This window comes from Primulina tabacum, chromosome 3, assembly GCF_025594145.1.
Source record: "Primulina tabacum isolate GXHZ01 chromosome 3, ASM2559414v2, whole genome shotgun sequence".
NCBI lineage: Eukaryota > Viridiplantae > Streptophyta > Magnoliopsida > Lamiales > Gesneriaceae > Primulina > Primulina tabacum.
In genome coordinates, this window is record NC_134552.1 from 37494343 (window position 1) to 37515028 (window position 20686).

Here is a 20686-nt window from a genome sequence, read left to right on the forward strand (position 1 = left end):
AAACGAGAAATTTGAAATATATATATGTATTTTTTTTTTTGATTGTGAGGGTCACCTGAATATGACTCACAATAGAGATAAGAAGAAGATTCAATGCTTAATAATAGCAAAATTTATTTTTTTTTAAATTGTGAGAGACACTTGAATATGGCTCCCACAAGAGAATAGAACAAAATACCAAAACCAATTTATGGCAAAATTTCGAAATTTTTGTACTCATTTTTTTTTTGTTTTTTTGTTTTTTTATTTTTTGTTTTTTTTCCTCCTCCTCCTCTTGCACAATGATTCTTTGTGCACTTGAAAAAAGAAAAAAAATCAAATAATTTCGAGAATCACAAGATTCACGAATGATGAAGAACAAAAGATAAAACAGATCTGATAACAAACGAAAGATAAACACAGATCTGATAATAAAAGGATAAACTTACTTGAATCAAAGGGAACCTAAAGCTCTGATACCAAATGATGCGATCCTTCAAACCACAAAAAGCAAACGCGCTCAAAAACGGAGTCACACCCTCGATTCGATTAAACAAAGAAACGGTTGTGTTGTCCCTATCTTTTTGAACAAGTAAGTGTGCAATATTCACCTCTAAATCACGAAGAATTTAGCAAGAAATATTAACGAATGATAAACAATTGAAATTCAAGCGAAAGTTCAAAGAACTCGTCTTTGACAATCCGAGTGAAGAACAATCGACAAATGCCACAAAGTGTTAAACTTTGATAAGTTTTATTTTAGAAACACACAAAGGTGTATACAAAGCCAAGCTTTGAAATTAAGAGAAAAACTCACCAATATGATTAAAATCAAAATAATCTAATGTTACAATGACCAATTTTCGAGTATATATTTACAAATCTCAAAGATATCAAAATCTACTTGCCAAAATAATAAAACCCTAACCTAGGAAAAAATCTGCGCCGCGCGCATATGCGCTCCCCAACTCGCGCATATGCGGGCAAGTCTCTGCCAGTGTCGCGCATATGCGCGCCCCGTTTGGCACATATGCGCGCCCTCTCGCGCATATGCGCGTCATATATCGCGCATGTCTGTCCTCTCGGCCCATTTTGCACTCACATGCTTGGTTGCTCTGGACTACTTCATTATATTCTTTGTTGAACTCCACCACTTGGCTTGAATATGCTTGATTCATCATCATTAAGCTTGATATTCTGAGACAACAATGCTTCTTAATTCTTCTTCCAACCATTTGCACGTCATGCCCGGTCAGATTCATATCACACTTCTAGTTTCCCATATGAGCAAGTTAACCCCTTGGATTTCGTAAATTGCAAAATAGCTCCTTAAATTATTCGATAATTGCAGTTTAGTCCAAATGTTCTAGAATTCTTCAAATTCAGCCCATGTTTTTGCCTTTTAACCCTTTAAATTTTCGAATTAATGCAATTAAGTCCAAAAAATTTTCGAATCATGCGAAATTTCATTCTAAATTTTTGAAAAATACAGATTAGTCCCTTATAATTTCAATCTTTTACAATTTGATCCCATAGCTAATATTTTAAAAATTTATTTCCTTAAGCCTTAGAATTTGAAACATGCAATTCTAATTATCAAGTCCAACATACCTCAATTGAATTCTAACATTCATGCTTATTATCTCAACCAATATAAAACGCTTAAATAGTCAGAGTACCAATAATAAGCGTAGTTTCTGGCTCTGCTTGCTCAGCATGCATCACATAAGCCTTTCCAGTCATGGGCTTCTTACGCTCTGGGCAATCAGCAGCCTTGTGCCCCATTCCTCCGCACCTAAAGCACTTGTAGCTGCCCCACATTCACTTGACAAAGTGATAGTGATTGCATTCCTTGCAGTACGGCTTCTGATCAGTCTTCGGGATGACTTCTTTATGTGGCTGTCCTTGCGGTTTCTGCTGCCCTGACTGATTCGATGGTCTCGTAAATGGCTTCTTGTTCTGTTGACTTGATTTCTGCGCACGGTTACTCTTGCGCTGCATCTCCCAGTCAATGTCCTTCGGAGACTGCTCGGCTCGAAAGGTTTTAGCAACAGCAGCAGTATAGTTGATGAAACTTAAAATTAATAATTCATTATATGTTAAAACCTATATTTTAAATTTTAAGTTTCATTAAAATTATAATGTTATGTGATTTTAGTATTGTTTGTTTATATTTAATTGCCTTACTAAATATATTTTATTTTCAATTATTTACGTGTTGCTAAAATAATGATAACTCAAGCTACAAAATTCAAATGGAGGTGATTCAAACATGTTTGGAATCCTTGAGAAATTATCTACAACTTTGCAGAAGACTGGATTGCTTAAAAAGTTCATGAAGATGATCAAATTGTGCAAATATCAAAAGAATGACAGATTTACTTTCACTATGACCAGTATATAGTAAAAAAATCATAACTATTTCAATATTTAACCAAATGAGGTGAACCAAAAGGCCAAAATCATTTCCAGACAATTCCCCACATGTTTGCTGTTTTGAGCAGAGTCAAATTCGGTGATTAAAGTCATGGAACATAGCATTGAAAGAAGAGCCACGGAATTGAAGTTGGAGGAGACAAAAACTACTATTACAACTACATGGCATTAATAAAATTTTTGACCCTTTCTCTCATTTGGCCTATAAATAGAGGCCTTGTGCTAGCTTAAGAATCATTCTATTCCATTGTAAAATATAGTGTGTTTCTATAAAAGTTCTAAATTCCAATATATTTTTCATTTTCCCAAAAATGAGTGTTGATCAAAAGTAAGTTCATGAAAAGCTAAATCTATTATGTCAAGGTAAAGAGGATGAATTTTTGGTGAAGTAAGATTGTTTATATTTTGTATATTTTTTCTTTATTTATTTTCATTTAGCTAATATCTTTTTATTGTAGGTATAATAATCAATTATTTGTTGTTATCAATTTACACCAAATTTTTGATACCATTAAAGTGGTTATCTTGATTTGTTGTTTAATTTTGATACAATAAATATTTCATCAATTATTATTATCGTTATATTATATAAATATATGTATATATATATTTATATAATTATATCATATATTTTATTTAGACGATAGCGTGTCTCTGCCGGTTGTTCTAAATGCAATATTATGATTTAATACTAACATCTAACAATCTAGCATTTACTTTCTCGCAACTAACTTTTATTTTTCGCATCTAAATTTTACTTTACTGCAACTAACATTTACTTTATCGCAACTAACTTATTAATTCATATATTTCATTTAGGCAATAGCGTGGCTCTGCCGGTTGTTCTAAATGAAATATAATGATTTAATTTAACATTTACTTCATGCAATTATATATTTATATAGTTATATATATAATCATTGGTACCATATATAAAATATCGGTTAATTCGGTATTTTCTATAGTGGGAACTATATTATATTATATGTGTGTTTAATATTAATTTTCTTGGAACCCTTATTTATGGTGGTTTCCTTTGTTTTACTTTTAGTTAAACAATATTACATAAAACAAGAATAAATCCTTGAGCCTTGACAAAATTTATAATTTGTAAACTTTATTCTTGAATTTGGTAATTTATAAATTAATAAATTTAAATTAAAAATAACCTCTCTGTGGATCGATCTCGTACTCACGAAATATATTACTTGCAGACAACCTACACTTGGGTGAATTATAATTTAAGAAGTAGCAAGTTTTTGGCGCCATTTCCGGGGAGGTATAAATTAAGTTTATATTTGTTATTTATATTTTATTTATAAGTATTATGTTATTTTTACTTGTACGAGTATTTGGAGTCGAAAAAAAAGTGGTAAACTTATTCGAGTATCTGAAAATAATTTAAACATAGATGATAATTCAAATAATCAAGATAATGATAATAATAATAAGAATAATAATAATAATAATCAAGAACATGATCAATTAAGAACACTTAGGCACCATATGAATCCTATTAGAACTAGTGCCCCATCTTATTTAGTTTTTCCTCCTGATGCACATAATTTCAATTTTAAACCTCAAATTATTCAACTTTTACCAAATTTTCATGGCTTAGCTTCTAAAAATCCATATTTACATCTAAGAGAATTTGAGAAAGTTTGTAACACTTATAATGATCAAAATTTTAGCATGGATATAGTTCGATTAAAGCTTTTCCCTTTTTCTTTAAAAGATAAAGCTAAAACATGGCTACAAAATTTGAGATCGAGTTCAATAAGGTCATGAGAAGAAATGCAACAACAATTTCTTAAAAAGTTTTTCCCTTCGCATAGAACAAACTCTTTTAAAAGACAAATTACAACTTTTTCTCAAAAACAAGGAGAAACATTTTATCAATGTTGGGATAAATATAAAGAATTACTTAATACATGCCCACATCATGGTTTTGAAACATGGAGAATAGTTTCTCACTATTATGAAGGTCTTATACCTAAAGATAGGCAAATGATAGAATTCATGGGTAATGGAACTTTTGAAGATAAAAACCCAAATGAAGCTATGGAGTATTTGGATTCATTAGCAGAAAATGCTCAAAATTGGGATAATATAGGCACAATAGAACCACAAACAACAAAAATCAATAATTCAACAAATGGAGGTGATATCTATAATCTTAAAGATGATATAGATATTCAAGCTAAACTTGCATCTTTAGCAAGAAAAATTGAGTCATTAGAAATGAAAAAGAGTGGTCAATTAAAAAGTATTCAAAAAATTGTTTGTCATATATGTGATACAAATGATCATGCTACAAAAGATTGTCCAACATTACCTTCATTTTAAGAATGTCTCCATGAACAAGCAAATTATGTTAACAATTATAAAAAACCAATACTAGATCCTTTTTCACCATCATATAATCCTGGATGGAAAAATCATCCTAATTTTAGTTGGAGGAATGATAATAATTCAAAACCCTCACAAAAATATTTTCAAAATAACCAAAGTCATCAAGGTTATATTCCTTATGTTACACCTCCAAGAAAAAACTTTGAAGATGTAATTCATGCATTTATCCAAAAGCAAGAGTCTATCAATATTCAAAACAGTTAATCTATGAGTGATTTGAAAGAAACTCTTGCAAAATTTGCATCTGCACTTAATATTCATGAAAAAGAAAAATTTCCTTCTCAACCTCAACCTAATCCTAAAAATCAAAATCAAGAATTAAAAAATGAAAAAATTGATCAAATAAAATCTGTTATTACCCTTAGAAGTGGTAAAATAGTTAATGATCTATATAGTAATGAAAACAAGGATCATTTAAATTCAAAGATTAAGGATGATAATCCTGATATTTTTGAGAATGATGAGACCTTAAATTCTAAGAATAATATGGTAAATGATAAATCAACTGAAATAGTAAATGAGTCAAATAAACCTCCACCATTTCCTCATGCATTAACAAATCATAAAAAACAAAAAACTGATTCGGATATCTATGAAGTTTTTAAACAAGTAAAGATAAATATTCTATTATTAGATGCTATTAAACAAGTACCTTCCTATGCAAACATTTTAAAAGACTTATGTACTGTGAAGAGAAAATTACATGTGAAGAAGAAAGCATTCTTGGCCGAACAAGTAAGTTCTATTCTTCAAAACAATTCTAGTTTAAAATATAAAGATCCTGGTTGTCCAACAATTACATGTATTATTGGAGAAAATAAAATTAAAAAAGCTTTGTTAGATTTGGGAGCAAGTGTTAATTTACTTCCTTATTCAGTTTATGAAAACTTAATTTAGGAGAATTAAAACCCACTTCTGTTACTCTCTTACTGGCGGATAGATCAATCAAAATACCTAGAGGTTTTGTAGAAGATGTGTTGGTTAAAGTTGATAAAATCATATATTCTGTAGATTTTATTGTTTTGGATACACAACCATTAGAATTACATAATGAAATTCCAGTAATATTGGGACGACCATTTCTAGTAACTTCAAATGCTTTAATTAATTGTAGAAATGGAATAATGAAATTGTCTTTTCGAAATATGACTCTAGAACTTAATGTGTTCAATTTATGTAAACAACCAAGTATAAATGAAAATGAATATGATAATGAAATAGAAACAATTGTGGAAGAAAATATACAAGAAGAAAATCAACAGTCTGAAGTTTTTTCAATTGAAAGTTTTGAGTCTGAAAATAATTTTAAAGAAGATGATAACACAAAACTTGAATTAAAAGTTTTACCATTAGAATTGAAATATGTATTTCTTGGTGAAAATAAAACATTTCCTGTTGTAATTTCTTCCACTCTTTTATCAAATCAAGAAGAAGATTTAATTAACTTACTTAAAAAATATAAAAATGCAATTGGATGGACTTTGAAAGATATAAAAGGTATAAATCCTTTAATTTGCACACATAAAATTCACTTGGAAGAAAATGCTAAAAGATATCAACAACCACAAAGATGGTTAAATCCACATATAAAGGAAGTTGTTAAGAATGAAGTATTAAAACTATTAGATGCTGGAATTATCTATTCAATCTCATATAGTAAATGGGTAAGTTCAACACAAGTAGTACCTAAAAAGTCAGGCAACACTGTTATAAAAAATGAAAAGGGAGAGTTATTACAAGCAAGGATTCCATCTAGTTGGCGTATGTTTATTGATTATAGAAAATTAAATGATGCAACTAGAAAGATTATTTCCCACTACCATTTTTAGATCAAATTCTAGAAAAAGTAGCAGGTAATTCTTATTATTTTTTTCTTGATGGGTATTTGGGGTATTATCAAATACCTATATCATTAGAAGATCAAGAAAAAACTACTTTCACTTGCTCTTTTGGATTTTTTGCGTTTAAAAGAATGCCATTTGGTTTATGTAATGCTCCGGCTACTTTTCAAATATGCATGTTAAGTATTTTTAGTGATATGATTGAAGAATTTGTAGAATTTTTTATGGATGATATAACTGTTTTTGGAAACTCATTTGAAAATTGTCTTAAAAACCTAGAAGGAGTATTAAAATGATGTGAAGAAAAAAATCTTGTTTTAAATTGGGAAAAATGTCATTATATGGTTAAATCTGATATTGTTTTAGGACACAATATCTGAAAAAGAATTGAAGTTGATAAAGCCAAAGTTGATGTTATTGCTAATTTAACATCACCAAAAACGGTCAAAGAAGTTCGATCATTCTTGAGTCATGCAGGATTTTATAGAAGGTTTATAAAAAATTTCAGTATAATATCTAAACCCATTTCAAATCTTTTAACAAAAGATACACAATTTGAATAAGCTCAAAAATGTGAAAATGCTTTTAAAAAAATTATTAATATTTTAGTTACATCTTTACAACCTCCAGATTGGTCTTTACCATTTGAATTAATGTGTGATGCAAGTGATTATGCTATAGGAGCTGTTGTAGGACAAAGGAAAGAAGGAAAACATTATGCAATTTATTATGCTAGTAGAGCCTTAAATAGTGCCCAAATAAATTATTCGACTACTGAAAAAGAATTACTTTAAGTAGTATTTGCATTAGATAAGTTTCGATCTTACTTAATTGGTTCTACTACTATTGTTTACACTGATAATTCTGCCGTAAAATATTTATCAAATAAACAAGATGCTAAGCCAAGATTAATACGATGGATTTTATTGTTACAAGAATTTGATATTTTAATTAAAGATAAAAAAAGGAAAAGAAAATGTTGTAGCCGATCATTTATCTAGAATAATAACTGAATCATCTCATAATGAAATACCAATAAATGAAAATTTTCCATATGATCAGTTGTTTTATGCTACTATTATGCCATGGATTGCTAACAATGTAAATTTTCTTGTGACAAATAAAATGCCTTCTCATTGGAATTCACAGGATAAGATAAATTCTTGATAGAAATTAAAAAATTTATTGGGATGATCTTTACTTGTTTAAGTTGTAGCGACTTTGATTGTTGCACTCCCAAGAGCAAGTTGTCCACAAGTAGTATAATTCGGTGAGTCCGAATATCATATCCACAAGGAAGCTAAGGTAATTACAAGTCCACTACAATGTTTTTTGTTTTGTTTTTGTTTAATTGTTTGAATCTTTAATAGGTAATTTTTAATTTTTTAAATTTTAATTTAAGTAGTTCTGATTAAAGGATCTACTCTTGATAATTTAATAAAGTTAACATTAATGAACATTATTGAAATCCACTTAATAAAATTGTTCCAATATATATTAAATAATCATATTTATGTTATGTTATACATTATTATCTTATAAATATATATACCAAAACTTATAAATGTTGTCAAGTATTTATTGTGCTATATATATAGATATATAAACACTAAATCAAGGTTCCCACTTTAAATGGTTGGTAAAACCAAACTAACATTTCAATTGTACCAAAAAATTAATATTATGATATATTCATATATAATAAATCAAGGCATTAACTTTAAATGGTTGGTAAAACCAAACAAACATTTAAATGGTACCAAGAAATTAATATTATGATATATTCGTATATAATAAATCAAGGCATCCACTTTAAATGGTTGATATTACCAAACTAACATTTAAATGGTTCCAAGAATTTAGTGTAACATATAGCAACAATAAATCAAAACTCCCACATATAAGTAGGGTATAACAATGCTGAAAGAAATAAATATAACATAAACAATAAATAATGATTAAATAATACAAAATATAGATTATTACCTTTTAATAACCTTATTATCGTGCCAGGAGTTTCACGTTTTCATCTCAAATTTGGGAAGTTAGCTTCTCATTATTCAAAGTGTAAAACTTTGAATAATGAAATTAACATGCTAATTATATTTAAATGAAGAAATAAAAGAAAAACAAAGAGAGAAATATTATGAACTCGAAGATTTGTTCATAAAATGAGGGATATCTCAATACATTACAATGCACCCCTATTTATAGCCAAATTTGGGGAGACAACCACAAATAAAAAATTATTTTACATAAAAGTCTTCATTGGTGTTCCAAGAAATTATATTTTAATACACATCACTTTTGAAAATCTTCTCATCCGAATTTTCGTCTCCACATAAAACAAAACATGTAGATAATTGAGTTGTTTGAATTGTGGTATTTTTTTAACCATTTGACCAAGTAATTTAAGAGATATGGTCAAAATGTTAGAGCATGGTAAAACTGCCACTTCTTTGGTAACTTTATTTGTTGCTTAATTTGATCCCACTTGTGAGAAGATTTTTATCTCATGCTTGCCACCAATATTGTAGATATTAATATCAATTTTCTACAAGTCCAAAAATCATCTTAATCCCATTTGCAACGCCAAGGTTATTCTTGATTTATCGAACGAGTAAAAATAGTAAAAACTTATAATTACACAACAACTTATATTTTATATAATTTATTGTAAAACATTTATCTCTTGTTTTAAACATTTAATAAAACAAAAACTATATATTTATAATATAAAACATTTAATTAATATACAATTTTTTATCTTTATCACACTCTCTAACCAGCTTATTGCTAGTCCATAGCAATTTAAGCGTTAATAGCAACACAAAACATATTGATTAATTTAAATAGAAATGTAATCAGAGCTATCCAAGTGTTTAAATTAGATTTGAAAACTTTTAAAGTTATATCAAGATCAATATAATTATAATTTATGAAATAATCTGAACTGATAAATTCAAAGCTTATTTTCAGGTAGTTAAATGTACATGGCCTTCAGAAATTGCTAGTAAGAGTCTCAACTCCATATCCTCACAGGTTAATAAATGTTTCAATTTATGGGAACTATTTCTCTCATGGAGTTGGAATACAGATAAATGCTCAGGAAAATGGTTTATAGAATGCAGACATACAAACGAGCCAAACTAATCAAAAGATAGGAAATCAATTGATTCAAAATCTAGTTGCTCTTATTATATATATTTTTCCTGATCTTTTTTTTTGAACTCATGGAATCAGACTAAGTTTATGCTTCTTTATCACATATTTATTTAATTTGTACAATAAATTTCTCTCTTTTTTTTTAATTTTTATAAGAGATAAATGGGTCGTAGCATATAACTTAAAAATTACAAAGATCTTCAACATCTTTCTTTTTTTTCTCTTTTTTTTCAGGAAATATAATTTTTTTTTTCAAAATAAGAACTTAAAATTTAAACAATGATAGCCTTTCTGATGATCAATAAAGGCTCGCATGCTGTTTTCTCAATCCTCTCCACTCACTCACAAAATATGTGTCAGTTTAAAAATTTTAGGCACTCTTATCAGGTATATCTTGGGACATATACTTTAATAACTGATTTTATCACAGTGGTTTATCATTCAAAAAGATTTCATAAATCATATTTTTATAATGATCGGAATATTAGAATTGATTTTTTTTCAAATAAAAATTTAAAAATTCTTAGATAGATTAATACATTTTCTAATTTAAACCTTTCAAACATGTTATGTGGGGCTCCGGGTCCGACATCTAATATTAATGATTATAAATATAACAGACCAAATGATTGAGTCAAATACATAATGTGTGGTTCACAAATCCACATAAACATCTTCAAAATAATTTAAATGTCTCAAATATTTGAAATATATGTTTCAACATGCCAAAATAAACTAATGGCCAAATTAATCCAAATATCATCAAATAGCTCCCAAGACCTGAGAATCCCACTCTAACTCGTATCTCCTCGCCTGGAGCTGGACTCTGGCATCCCAAGCCTCGCCTCACCTACCGTCAAGCACATGAAAACAAGAGGTAGCCGACGTGCCGGTGAGTATAAACCCAGTATGATACAATCAATAACATATGAGAATTAAATTTTCAAATAGTTCATATAAACTTATAAAGATGCAATATAATGCAATGTATGATCAGAAGCTATGGGCTGTCAATAAATCTCAAGATCAAGTGAATCATCTGGTCATAGGGTACCCAAGGAAAGAGAATCCCCCAGCAACATCCACCAACTCATCCGCTCGGGGTGGTTTGCTGTGTTCTACAATCCTAGGGCTATGATGCGCCTATAGAGAGTGTTCAGGCAATAGCAGCAAACTCCGCATACGCTATGCCAACTCAACTATAGCCCCATACGTCCAAAAAATCAATAAGTCAAGGTGACCTCCGCCATATCAAATCTGAATAGAAAAGTGGCTCAATATGCAATGCAATGATGCATTTCAGTCTCATCAAGTCAATATCATAATAAGCTAATCTCAAAAGATCAATCATCAACAAATTACAAGTAATTCATCAAGCCATCGAATTTTCAATTTAAAATAAAAATGATACTTTTACCTCGTATGTTACCGACCGTAACATACATTTAAAATATTATCAACAAGAGATCAAAATATATGGTTGAGAAGTCTTGAACCTCTGAATTCTACTATAACTCAATAACTTTGATCATCTATCAAAACAAAGTAGTATCTGTTCAAAATTCATAATTAATACAATACTACTTCAAATCAAGATCCGCAAATTAGATATTCAAGAAAACTCGAATCCCAACAATTGTGTAAAGAATGAATCCGTATCATTTCTTAACCGTAATATTCCATAAAAACATTCATTGAATCATATTATCAAACACGTGGCATGCGTGCTAAAGAGTTAGCTCTTTTACTTTGCCGTTGTCTTCAATTCCATTTCTTTTCAAAATATCAATACATACAATATACATAATCAATGATTTAAAGGAGCTAAAATAAATTGAATCTTCATTTATCATATATATAGCTCATGAGATGCATTCTAAGGAAGAATCTACTTACAACCAAATAGAGATAGACTAGTCTTGGCACTTGGTGATGATTCTACAAGATCAAACCACAATAGAATCCATTAATATCATTTTATTAAGCTTTCAATCCCCCGTAAGTTGAAAACTTACCAATACAAACTTACAACTAAAGGAATCCAAGAACAAGACAAAGTAATAACTTACCTTGATCTTTCTATTAGCGTAGATGAAGATACAAATTTGGATTGAAGGAATAAATCAAGAGATGATAGGAGGGAAAGAAGAAAAATGGAAGAACCCTAACTTCTAACCGATGGAGAGAAATGAGGATGAGAAGAAATGATACAAAAATCATTCCCCAATCTAATATATACCATCCAAACCTCAAAACACGTTTTTTGTACAAGTGCTGGGCGCCATGGCGCGTGTTTTGGCGCAGGGGCACGCACCATACTGCCCAACACCCAAAGTTTTAGTACCGTGCGCGCCATCGCGCGGGATCTGGCGCAGGGGCGCGCCATATTCTGCCAAAAACGCATTTTTAACTTCCAAATGTACGAAAGTGGTCAACAAGAAAGTTGTAGCTCTATGTCTTGGCTTGCATCTCCAATTAGCCTCATGTCATTTGGAGGTCTGATTAAAAAGTTATGCTCAATCTCCAAACATGTGTCAGTGTAGGAACGACGATACACACGACACACTTCGGGCCACTTTTGTCTCGTCTGCCCTAATGATTTGACCAAAACTCAAAATAAAAGAGTTATAGCCTTATGTCTTATATTTCTATTGAAAGTGGCATCACATCAATTGGATCAATATACAAAACATTATGCTAAAAACAACAACTACTGCCACATTTTTCATACCGTTTCTGCACTTTCATTACCTATTTAGCTCAAATTCAACATTTGATTCTACCCATCCATTATCTATTCCATTCTATAACATTCATTACCATTCATAACGTGAAGTCATAAACCATCACAACTACTGCCACAATTTATTTTTTTCAAAATTCGGGCATTACGCTTTTTATTTCAAGGCCCTGGCCCTGTCCTCAGACCCTGCAATCACAGTTCCTGGACTCAGACCAGCTTGCACTTACTCATCGGACTTCTCCATGCCAAGAAAGTGGAGTTTGTGCCTTCCCAGGATTCGACCCCTCAACCTCCTGGCATATAGGTATATTGGCTACAATCCAGTTAACCACTTGAGCTGCACAGCTCCATAAGGATACACATGCTTTACAACATATGGGCATGTCCATCTTGATCGTAATTTTCCTGGAAATATGTGAAGTCGAGAATTATAAAGCAAAACTTTTTTACCAATCTCAAAAGATTTTCTAAGAATTGTTATATCATGAAATGATTTGATTTTTGCTTTATAAATCCTTGAATTCTCATACGCATCATTTCTGAGTTCATCAAGTTCATTAAGTTGCAATTTGCGCAATTTGTTGCAATCATCCATGCTTGAATTAAAAGTTTTGATCACCCAATAAGCTTTATGTTCCAATTCCACAGGCAAATGACAATGTTTTCCGTAAACCAACCTATAGGGAGACATATTCAATGATGTTTTAAAAGCTGTTCGATATGCCCAAAGTGCATCATTAAGTCGCAGAGACCAATCTTTTCTATTTGAGTTAACAGTTTTTTCCAAAATTTGCTTTATCTCCTTATTAGCTAATTCAACTTGTCCATTTGTTTGAGGATGATAAAGATTAGTTACTTTGTGAGTAATACCATATTTTTTCATTAATGAAGCAAATGGTTTATTAACAAAGTGAGTTCTCCCATCACTTATCCTGGCTCGAGGAATTCCAAATCTACTAAAAATATTTTCTTTCAAAAATTTGATGACGATTTTATGATCATTTGTTCGACATGGAATTGTCTCTATCCATTTGGAAACATAATCAACTGTAACTAAAATATACAAATATCAACACGACGGTGAAAAAGGTCCCATAAAATCAATTCCCCAACAGTCAAAGATTTCAATTTCAATGATAGGATTCAAAGGCATCATGTTTTTTTTGAAATCGCACCCAATTTTTGACAATTTTCACAGATCTTGCAGATTTTGGGGGTGTATTTTTAAACAAAGTGGGCCAATAAAATCCACACTGCAAGATTTTTTCAGCTGTTTTCTTTGAATAAAAATGTCCTCCGCATGCTTCTGAATGACAAAATTTAATGACACTACTTACCTCATTGTCGGGTATGCAATGTCGAAAAATTTGATCTGGACAATACTTGAACAGATACGGATCATCCCAATAAAAGTTTTTTACCTCATTCAAAAATTTTCTTTTATCTTGGGAACTCCATTGCGGTGGCATTTTTCCTGTCACAAGAAAATTTACTATGTTAGCAAACCAAAATGTAGTAATAACTGAAAATAGATGTTCATCAGGAAAATTATAGTTAATTGGTGTCATTTCACAAGATGATCCTGTTACTAGTCTCGATAAATGATCGGCTACGACATTCTCGGTTCTTTTTTTTTATCTTTGATCACAATGTCAAATTCTTGGAGCAACAAAATCCATCGTATCAGTCGTGGCTTTGCATCCTTTTTGGTCAACAAATATGTAATAGCAGAATGATCAGTAAACACAATAGTCGTTGATCCAATCAAATAATAAAGAAATTTAACTAATGCAAATATTACAGCAAGTAGTTCTTTTTAAGTTGTGGAGTAATTCATTTGAGCATTGTTTAAAGTTCTACTTGCATAATATATCACGTAAGGCTTACCGTTTCTTCTTTGACCAAGTACTGCACCGACTGCATAATCACTCGCGTCGCACATGATTTCAAATTGTAAAGACCAATCAGGAGGTTGCATGGTAGGAGCTGATGTTAAATGTCGAACGATTATATCAAAAGCATTTTGACATTCTTGAGTCCACTCAAATATAATGTCTTTTGTTAAGAGGTTACAAATGGGTTTTTAGAGATTGAACTAAAGTCCTTTATAAACCTCCTATAAAATCTAGCATGTCCCAAAAATGAGCGAATTTCTTTAATGGTTTTTGAAGGGGGTAAATTGGCAATGACATCAACTTTGGCTTTATCAAATTCAATTCCATTAGATGACACGACATGTCACAAAACAATCCCAGAAGTAATCATGTAATGATATTTTTCTCAATTTAAAATAAGACGTTTTTCCTCGCATTTTTTTTAAAACTTTTTACAAATTTTCAAGACAATTATCAAATGTATTCTCAAAAACAGTTAAATCATCCATGAAAATCTCCAAACAATTTTCAATCATGTCGCTAAAAATTCTTAGCATACATCTTTGAAATGTTGCTGGAGAATTGCATAATCCAAAGGGCATCCTTCTCAATGCAAATGTTCCAAAAGAACATGTGAATGTAGTTTTATCTTGATCTTTTAGTGCAATGGGAATTTGATAATAACCTGAATATCCATCAAAAAAACAGTAGTAGGGATGACCTGCTACTCTTTCTAAAATTTCATCCAAAAATGGTAATGGAAAATGATCTTTTCTAGTGGCGTTATTTAATTTTCTATAATCAATACACAACCGCCAACTAGATGGGACTCCACTTGTAAACAATTCACCTTTTTCATTTTTTTATCACTGTGATGCCAGATTTTTTTGGAACTACTTGTGTTAGGCTTACCCACTTACTATCAAAAATAGGATAGATAATCCCAACATCAAGTATTTTGAGAACTTCAGTTTTCACAACATCTTTCATGTGTGGATTTAATCTCCTTTGTGGTTGTTGATTATGTTTTTGCATTTTCTTCTAAGAGAATTTTGTGAGTGCAAATTAGTGGATTAATGCCCTTGAGATCTTTTAGTGTCCAACCAATTGCATTTTTATGTCTTTTAAGTATATCAACTAATTTACCTTCTTGATCAATTGCTAATTTGGAAGAAATTACCACCGGATATGTTTCATCTTCTCCAAGAAATGCATACTTCAATTCTTCTGGCAACGGTTTTAACTCCAATATGGGTGGTTCTTCTTTGTTCTCATATTTTGCCTCAAATTCTTTCTCTGATCCTGATAACGAATGATACCTGATAAAATCATCAAGATCAATTTCAATATTTTCTTTAACAGTTTCAATTGAAAAAATATCTTATTGGTCACGAGTACTCCCTTGTTGAATGTTTTCTTTCACAAGAGTTTCAATAAGATTTTCATCTTCACTTTCATCTCCTTTGTCATGTGGTTGCTTACAAAGATTAAAAACATTAAGCTCCAAGGTCATGTTACCAAATGACAACTTCATTATTCCATTCCTGCAATTTATAAGAGCATTAGAAGTTGCTAAAAAAGGACGACCCAAAATTACAGGAATTGCATTACAAGCTTCGATAGGTTGTGTATCTTAAACAATGAAATCGATTGGATATACAAAGTTATCAACTTGGACCAACACGTCTTCTACCATACCTCTTCGCACTTTAACAGATCTATCGGCAAGTAAAAGTGTTACCGAAGTAGGTTTTAACTCGCCTAGATTGAGTTCTTGATAAACTGAATATGGAAGTAAATTCACACTAGCCCCAAGATCAAGCAAGGCTTTTTTAATCTTTCATTCTCCAATAATACATGAAATAGTAGGACAACCAGGGTCTTTGTATTTCAAAGTATTATTATTTTGAATGATTGCACTTACTTGTTCGGATAAAAAATGCTTTCTTTTTCACATTCAATTTTCTTTTCACAGTGCACAAGTCTTTCAAAAATTTGACATATTATGGCACCTGCTTTATTGCATTTAATAAAGGAATATTAACTTTTACTTGTTTAAAAATAACATATATATCAGAATTCAAATTTGATTTTTTTTTTATTTTTCAATGTATGAGGGAATGGTGGTGACGTTGTCTGTTGATCCTCCTCTTCGCAAGTTATGAGTTCCACTTCCTTACCCTTTGGAGTTGATTCATCATCTTCACAAGGTTCAAGAATGGATGTTTCCACAACCTTACCACTGCGAAGGGTAATAATAGATTTTACCTGATCCATTGGTTGAACTCCAGAAGTTCCAGTTTGTGAATGATGATCCTTGGGAGGCTATGGTTGTGAAGGAAATTTACCTTTTTCATGAACATTAAGTGCAGATGTAAATTTAGCAAGAGTATCTTTCAAATCTGTCATGGTTTGAGCAGTTTGAGTATTGATAGACTCTTGCTTTGCAATGAAAGAATTCAATATATCTTCCAAGTTCCTTTTAGGAGGAGGAACATAAGGTGCATAATTTTGAAAATTTTGTTGATTATGAAAATGTGGTTGTGGAAATTGTGCAGCATTATCATTCCTCCAACTAAAATTTGTGTGATTTCGCCAACCTAGATTGTAATTTTGAGAAAATGGTTCAAAATTTGGCCTTTTGAAATTGTTCAAAACATTGACTTGTTCATGGAGACATTCTTTAAAAGAGGGCAAAGTGGGACAATCTTTTGTAGAATGATCACTTGTATCACACATGTGACACGCAATTTCTTAAACAGATTTTAATTGACCATTCTTTTTCAATTCAAATGCCTCAACTTTTTTTGCCAAAGAGATAAATATAGCTTGGAGATCATGTTCATCTCTGAGGGTGCACATACCTCCACCAGATGTGGGAGATTGAATCTTGTTTGATGGTTTGATTGTACCTATAGTGTCCCAATTTCGAGCATTTTCAGTTAATGAATCGAGATACTCAATTGCCTCATTTGGATCTTTATCTTCAAATGTTCCATTACACATAAATTCAACCATTTGCCTATCTTTAGGTGTTAATCCTTCATAAAATTGAGAAACGACTATCCAAATTTCAAAACCATGATGTGGACAAATATTAAGCAATTCTTTGTATCTATCCCAACACTGATAAAAAGTTTCTCCTTGTTTTTGAGTGAAAGTGATTATTTGCCTTTTGAAAGAATTTGTTATATGAGATGGAAAAAACTTTTTCAAAAATTGTTGTTGCAATTCAACCCAAGTTCGAATGGATCCTGATATAATATTTTGTAGCCAAGTTTTAGCTTTATCTTTTAAAGAAAAAAGGAAAAAGCTTAAGCCGAATGATGTCCATGCTACAATTTAGATCATTATATGTGTTGCACACTTCTTCAAACTCTCGTAAATGCATGTAAGGATTTTCAGAATCTAAGCCATGAAAGTTGGGTAAAAGTTGGATAATACCAGGCTTAAAATTGAAATGAGATGCATCAGGGGAAAAACTAGACATGAAGGTGCATTAGTACGTGTAGGATTCATGTGATCTCTAAGTGTTCTACGTTTATCATGATCATGTTGAGATTGAATTTCATCTTCATTTTCCTGGATGGGTTCTTCTGCCATGTTTCGTAAAAATAAAGGGTTATTTCGAATGAGTCGACCATTAAGTGTACGTGACCAAATGCTCATTCAAATGCAAAAGAAAAAGAATAAAAACACACAAAAGCAATAAAAATTCAAATAAAGAAAAATAAACTATAAACAAAATTAAACAGACTTGAAATTAAATTATACTTCCCCGGAAACGGCGCCAAAAACTGTCGGGAATATATATTGGAACCATTTTATTAAGTGGATTTCAATAATGTTCATTAATGTTAACTTTATTAAATTAGCAAGAGTGGATCCTTTAATCTCAACTATTTAAATTAAAATTTCAACAATTAAAAATTACCAATTAAAGACTCAAACAATTAAACAAAAACAAAACAAAAACTATGATTGTTGTACTCCCAACAGCAGGTTGTCCACAAGTAGTATAATTCGGTGAGTCCGAATATCGTATCCACAAGGAAGCTAAGGAAATTACAAGTCCAATACAATGTCTTTTTGTTTTTTTTTTTTTTTGTTTAATTGTTTGAGTCTTTAATTGGTAATTTTTAATTGTTGAAATTTTAATTTAAATAGTTGAGATTAAAGGATCCACTCTTGGTAATTTAATAAAGTTAACATTAATGAACATTATTGAAATCCACTTAATAAAATGGTTCCAATATATATTAAATAATCATATTTATATTATGTTATATATTATTATCATATAAGTATATATATCAAAAGTTATAAATGCTGTCAAGTATTTATTGTCCTGTATATATATATTTGTAAACACTAAATCAAAGTTCCCACTTTAAATGTTTGGTAAAAAAAAAAACATTTAAATGGTACCAAGAAATTAATATTATGATATATTCATATATAATAAATAAAGGCATCCATTTTAAATGGTTGGTATTACCAAACTAACATTTAAATGGTTCCAAGAATTTAGTGTTACATATAGCAACAATAAATCAAAACTCCCACATATAAGTAAGGTATAATAATGCTTAAAGAAATAAATATAATATAAACAATAAATAATGATTAAATAATATAAAATATAGATTATTACCTTTTAATAACCTTATTATTGTGCCAAGAGTTTCTCATTTTCATCTCAAAATTTGAAAGTTAGCTTCTCATTATTCAAAGTGTAAAACTTTGAATAATGAAATTAACATGCTAATTATATTTAAATGAATAAATAAAATAAAAACAAAGAGAAAAATATTATGAATTCAAAGGTTTGTTCATAAAATAAGGGATATCTCAATACATTACAATGTACCCCTATTTATAGCCAAATTTGGGGAGACTACCACAAACGAAGTATTAATTTTTCATACAAAATTCTTTATTGGTGTTCCAAGAAATTATATTTTAATACACATCACTTTTGAAAATCTTCTCATCCGAATTTTCTTTTCAATATAAAACAAAACATGTAGATAATTGAGTTGTTTGAATTGTGGTATTTTTTTAACCATTTAACCATGTAATTTGAGAGATATGGTCAAAATGCTAGAGCATGGTAAAACTGACACTTCTTTGGTAACTTTATTTGTAGAACCCGTAAGTCAGTAGACGTATAAGCCATGCATAATTCTAGATTTTTTAAATTTAATTGACTTCATTGCATGATTATTTTAAATGCATTTGTTTGAAGTTAATTATTTATTATTTCAGTTCAGCAGTTTGATTTTTAGCATTTCAGTATTTTCAGTGAGGCCGGACCGGAGTTGGAGTTTTGAGATAGAATTTAAGATTTGAGAAATATTTCCAGAAGTTAATTTAGCTAGTAACTAAGTTCATTTAAGTTAGAAAGGAAGGTTTGAAGATTTAATTTAATTATTTGAGGTGATTAAGAAATGAACTCATTTAAGTTATTAAATTAAGGGGTTAGCTCACTAAATTATTTAAAGGATTAGTAAGGCTTTCAAGGATTATTAGTTTACTAGATAATCAACATTTCCCTTTATTTTATCATGCATTTTTCGGCCACCCTTAGTGCTAGAAGATTCATTTTCCAACTCACCAACTTTGACCAATTCTTTGCATGTAATTAGTAGGATAATTCTAGGATTTTTGGGAGCACAATTTAATTAAATAAATGGACATATCCTAGTCTAGAATCAAGCTAAATTTCGGCCACCACCTCCTAGAAGCATCCACCAACTCATTTGATATCAATTCAAAATTCAAATTCAAAAGGGGAGTGGACTTGGTCTTGATATGATCCTATTTTTGTGCACCCTTCTCCCCACCTTCATAACCATCACTCCCCCCTCCACTTCCACCGAAAATAAGACCCCTTTTCAGTAGAAAAAACGTGGATAGCAGCTAGGGAGAAAGGGAGAAAAATCGAGAGCCAAGAAAGGTAGAGAAGCAAGCCACTCCGTCTCCTCCGCGCCGTCTCGTCTCTTCTTTTCGTTTTCTTTCGAAACGAAACCAGGCATGTCTAGATTTCTTTCAAACCTCAATCAAGTCATATTATCATTTATTTTTCAGTACATGATCATGTTTTAGCAAGCAAAAACCGAGATACATGTCAAAATATTTTTGGAACACACATGCAGAATTTCGGCCCTTTCATGACAAGCTTCACGTTTTTCTGAGTTTTGTGGTTTCAGGTGATTGGTTCGATTCCAGGTTCC

At 30.6% G+C, this 20686-nt stretch overlaps 1 protein-coding gene and 2 pseudogenes across 1 annotated transcript in view; 2 read left to right on the forward strand and 1 right to left on the reverse strand.

Annotated features, from left to right (window-relative positions):
* The first annotated feature begins 1925 nt into the window (after window positions 1–1925).
* Window positions 1926–5288, forward strand: LOC142538691 (uncharacterized; annotated as a pseudogene).
* Window positions 5289–5313: 25 nt separating this feature from the next.
* LOC142538692 (uncharacterized) overlaps window positions 5314–20686 on the forward strand; it is a 42193-nt gene continuing 26820 nt past the window's right edge. Inside the window, exons 1-5 of the mRNA XM_075643993.1 lie at window positions 5314–5716; window positions 5890–6015; window positions 6139–6257; window positions 6704–6963; window positions 7525–7578. Of these exons, the coding sequence (XP_075500108.1) occupies window positions 5314–5716; window positions 5890–6015; window positions 6139–6257; window positions 6704–6963; window positions 7525–7578 (962 nt within the window). The remainder of the gene's footprint in view (window positions 5717–5889; window positions 6016–6138; window positions 6258–6703; window positions 6964–7524; window positions 7579–20686) is intronic.
* Window positions 12804–18053, reverse strand: LOC142538245 (uncharacterized; annotated as a pseudogene).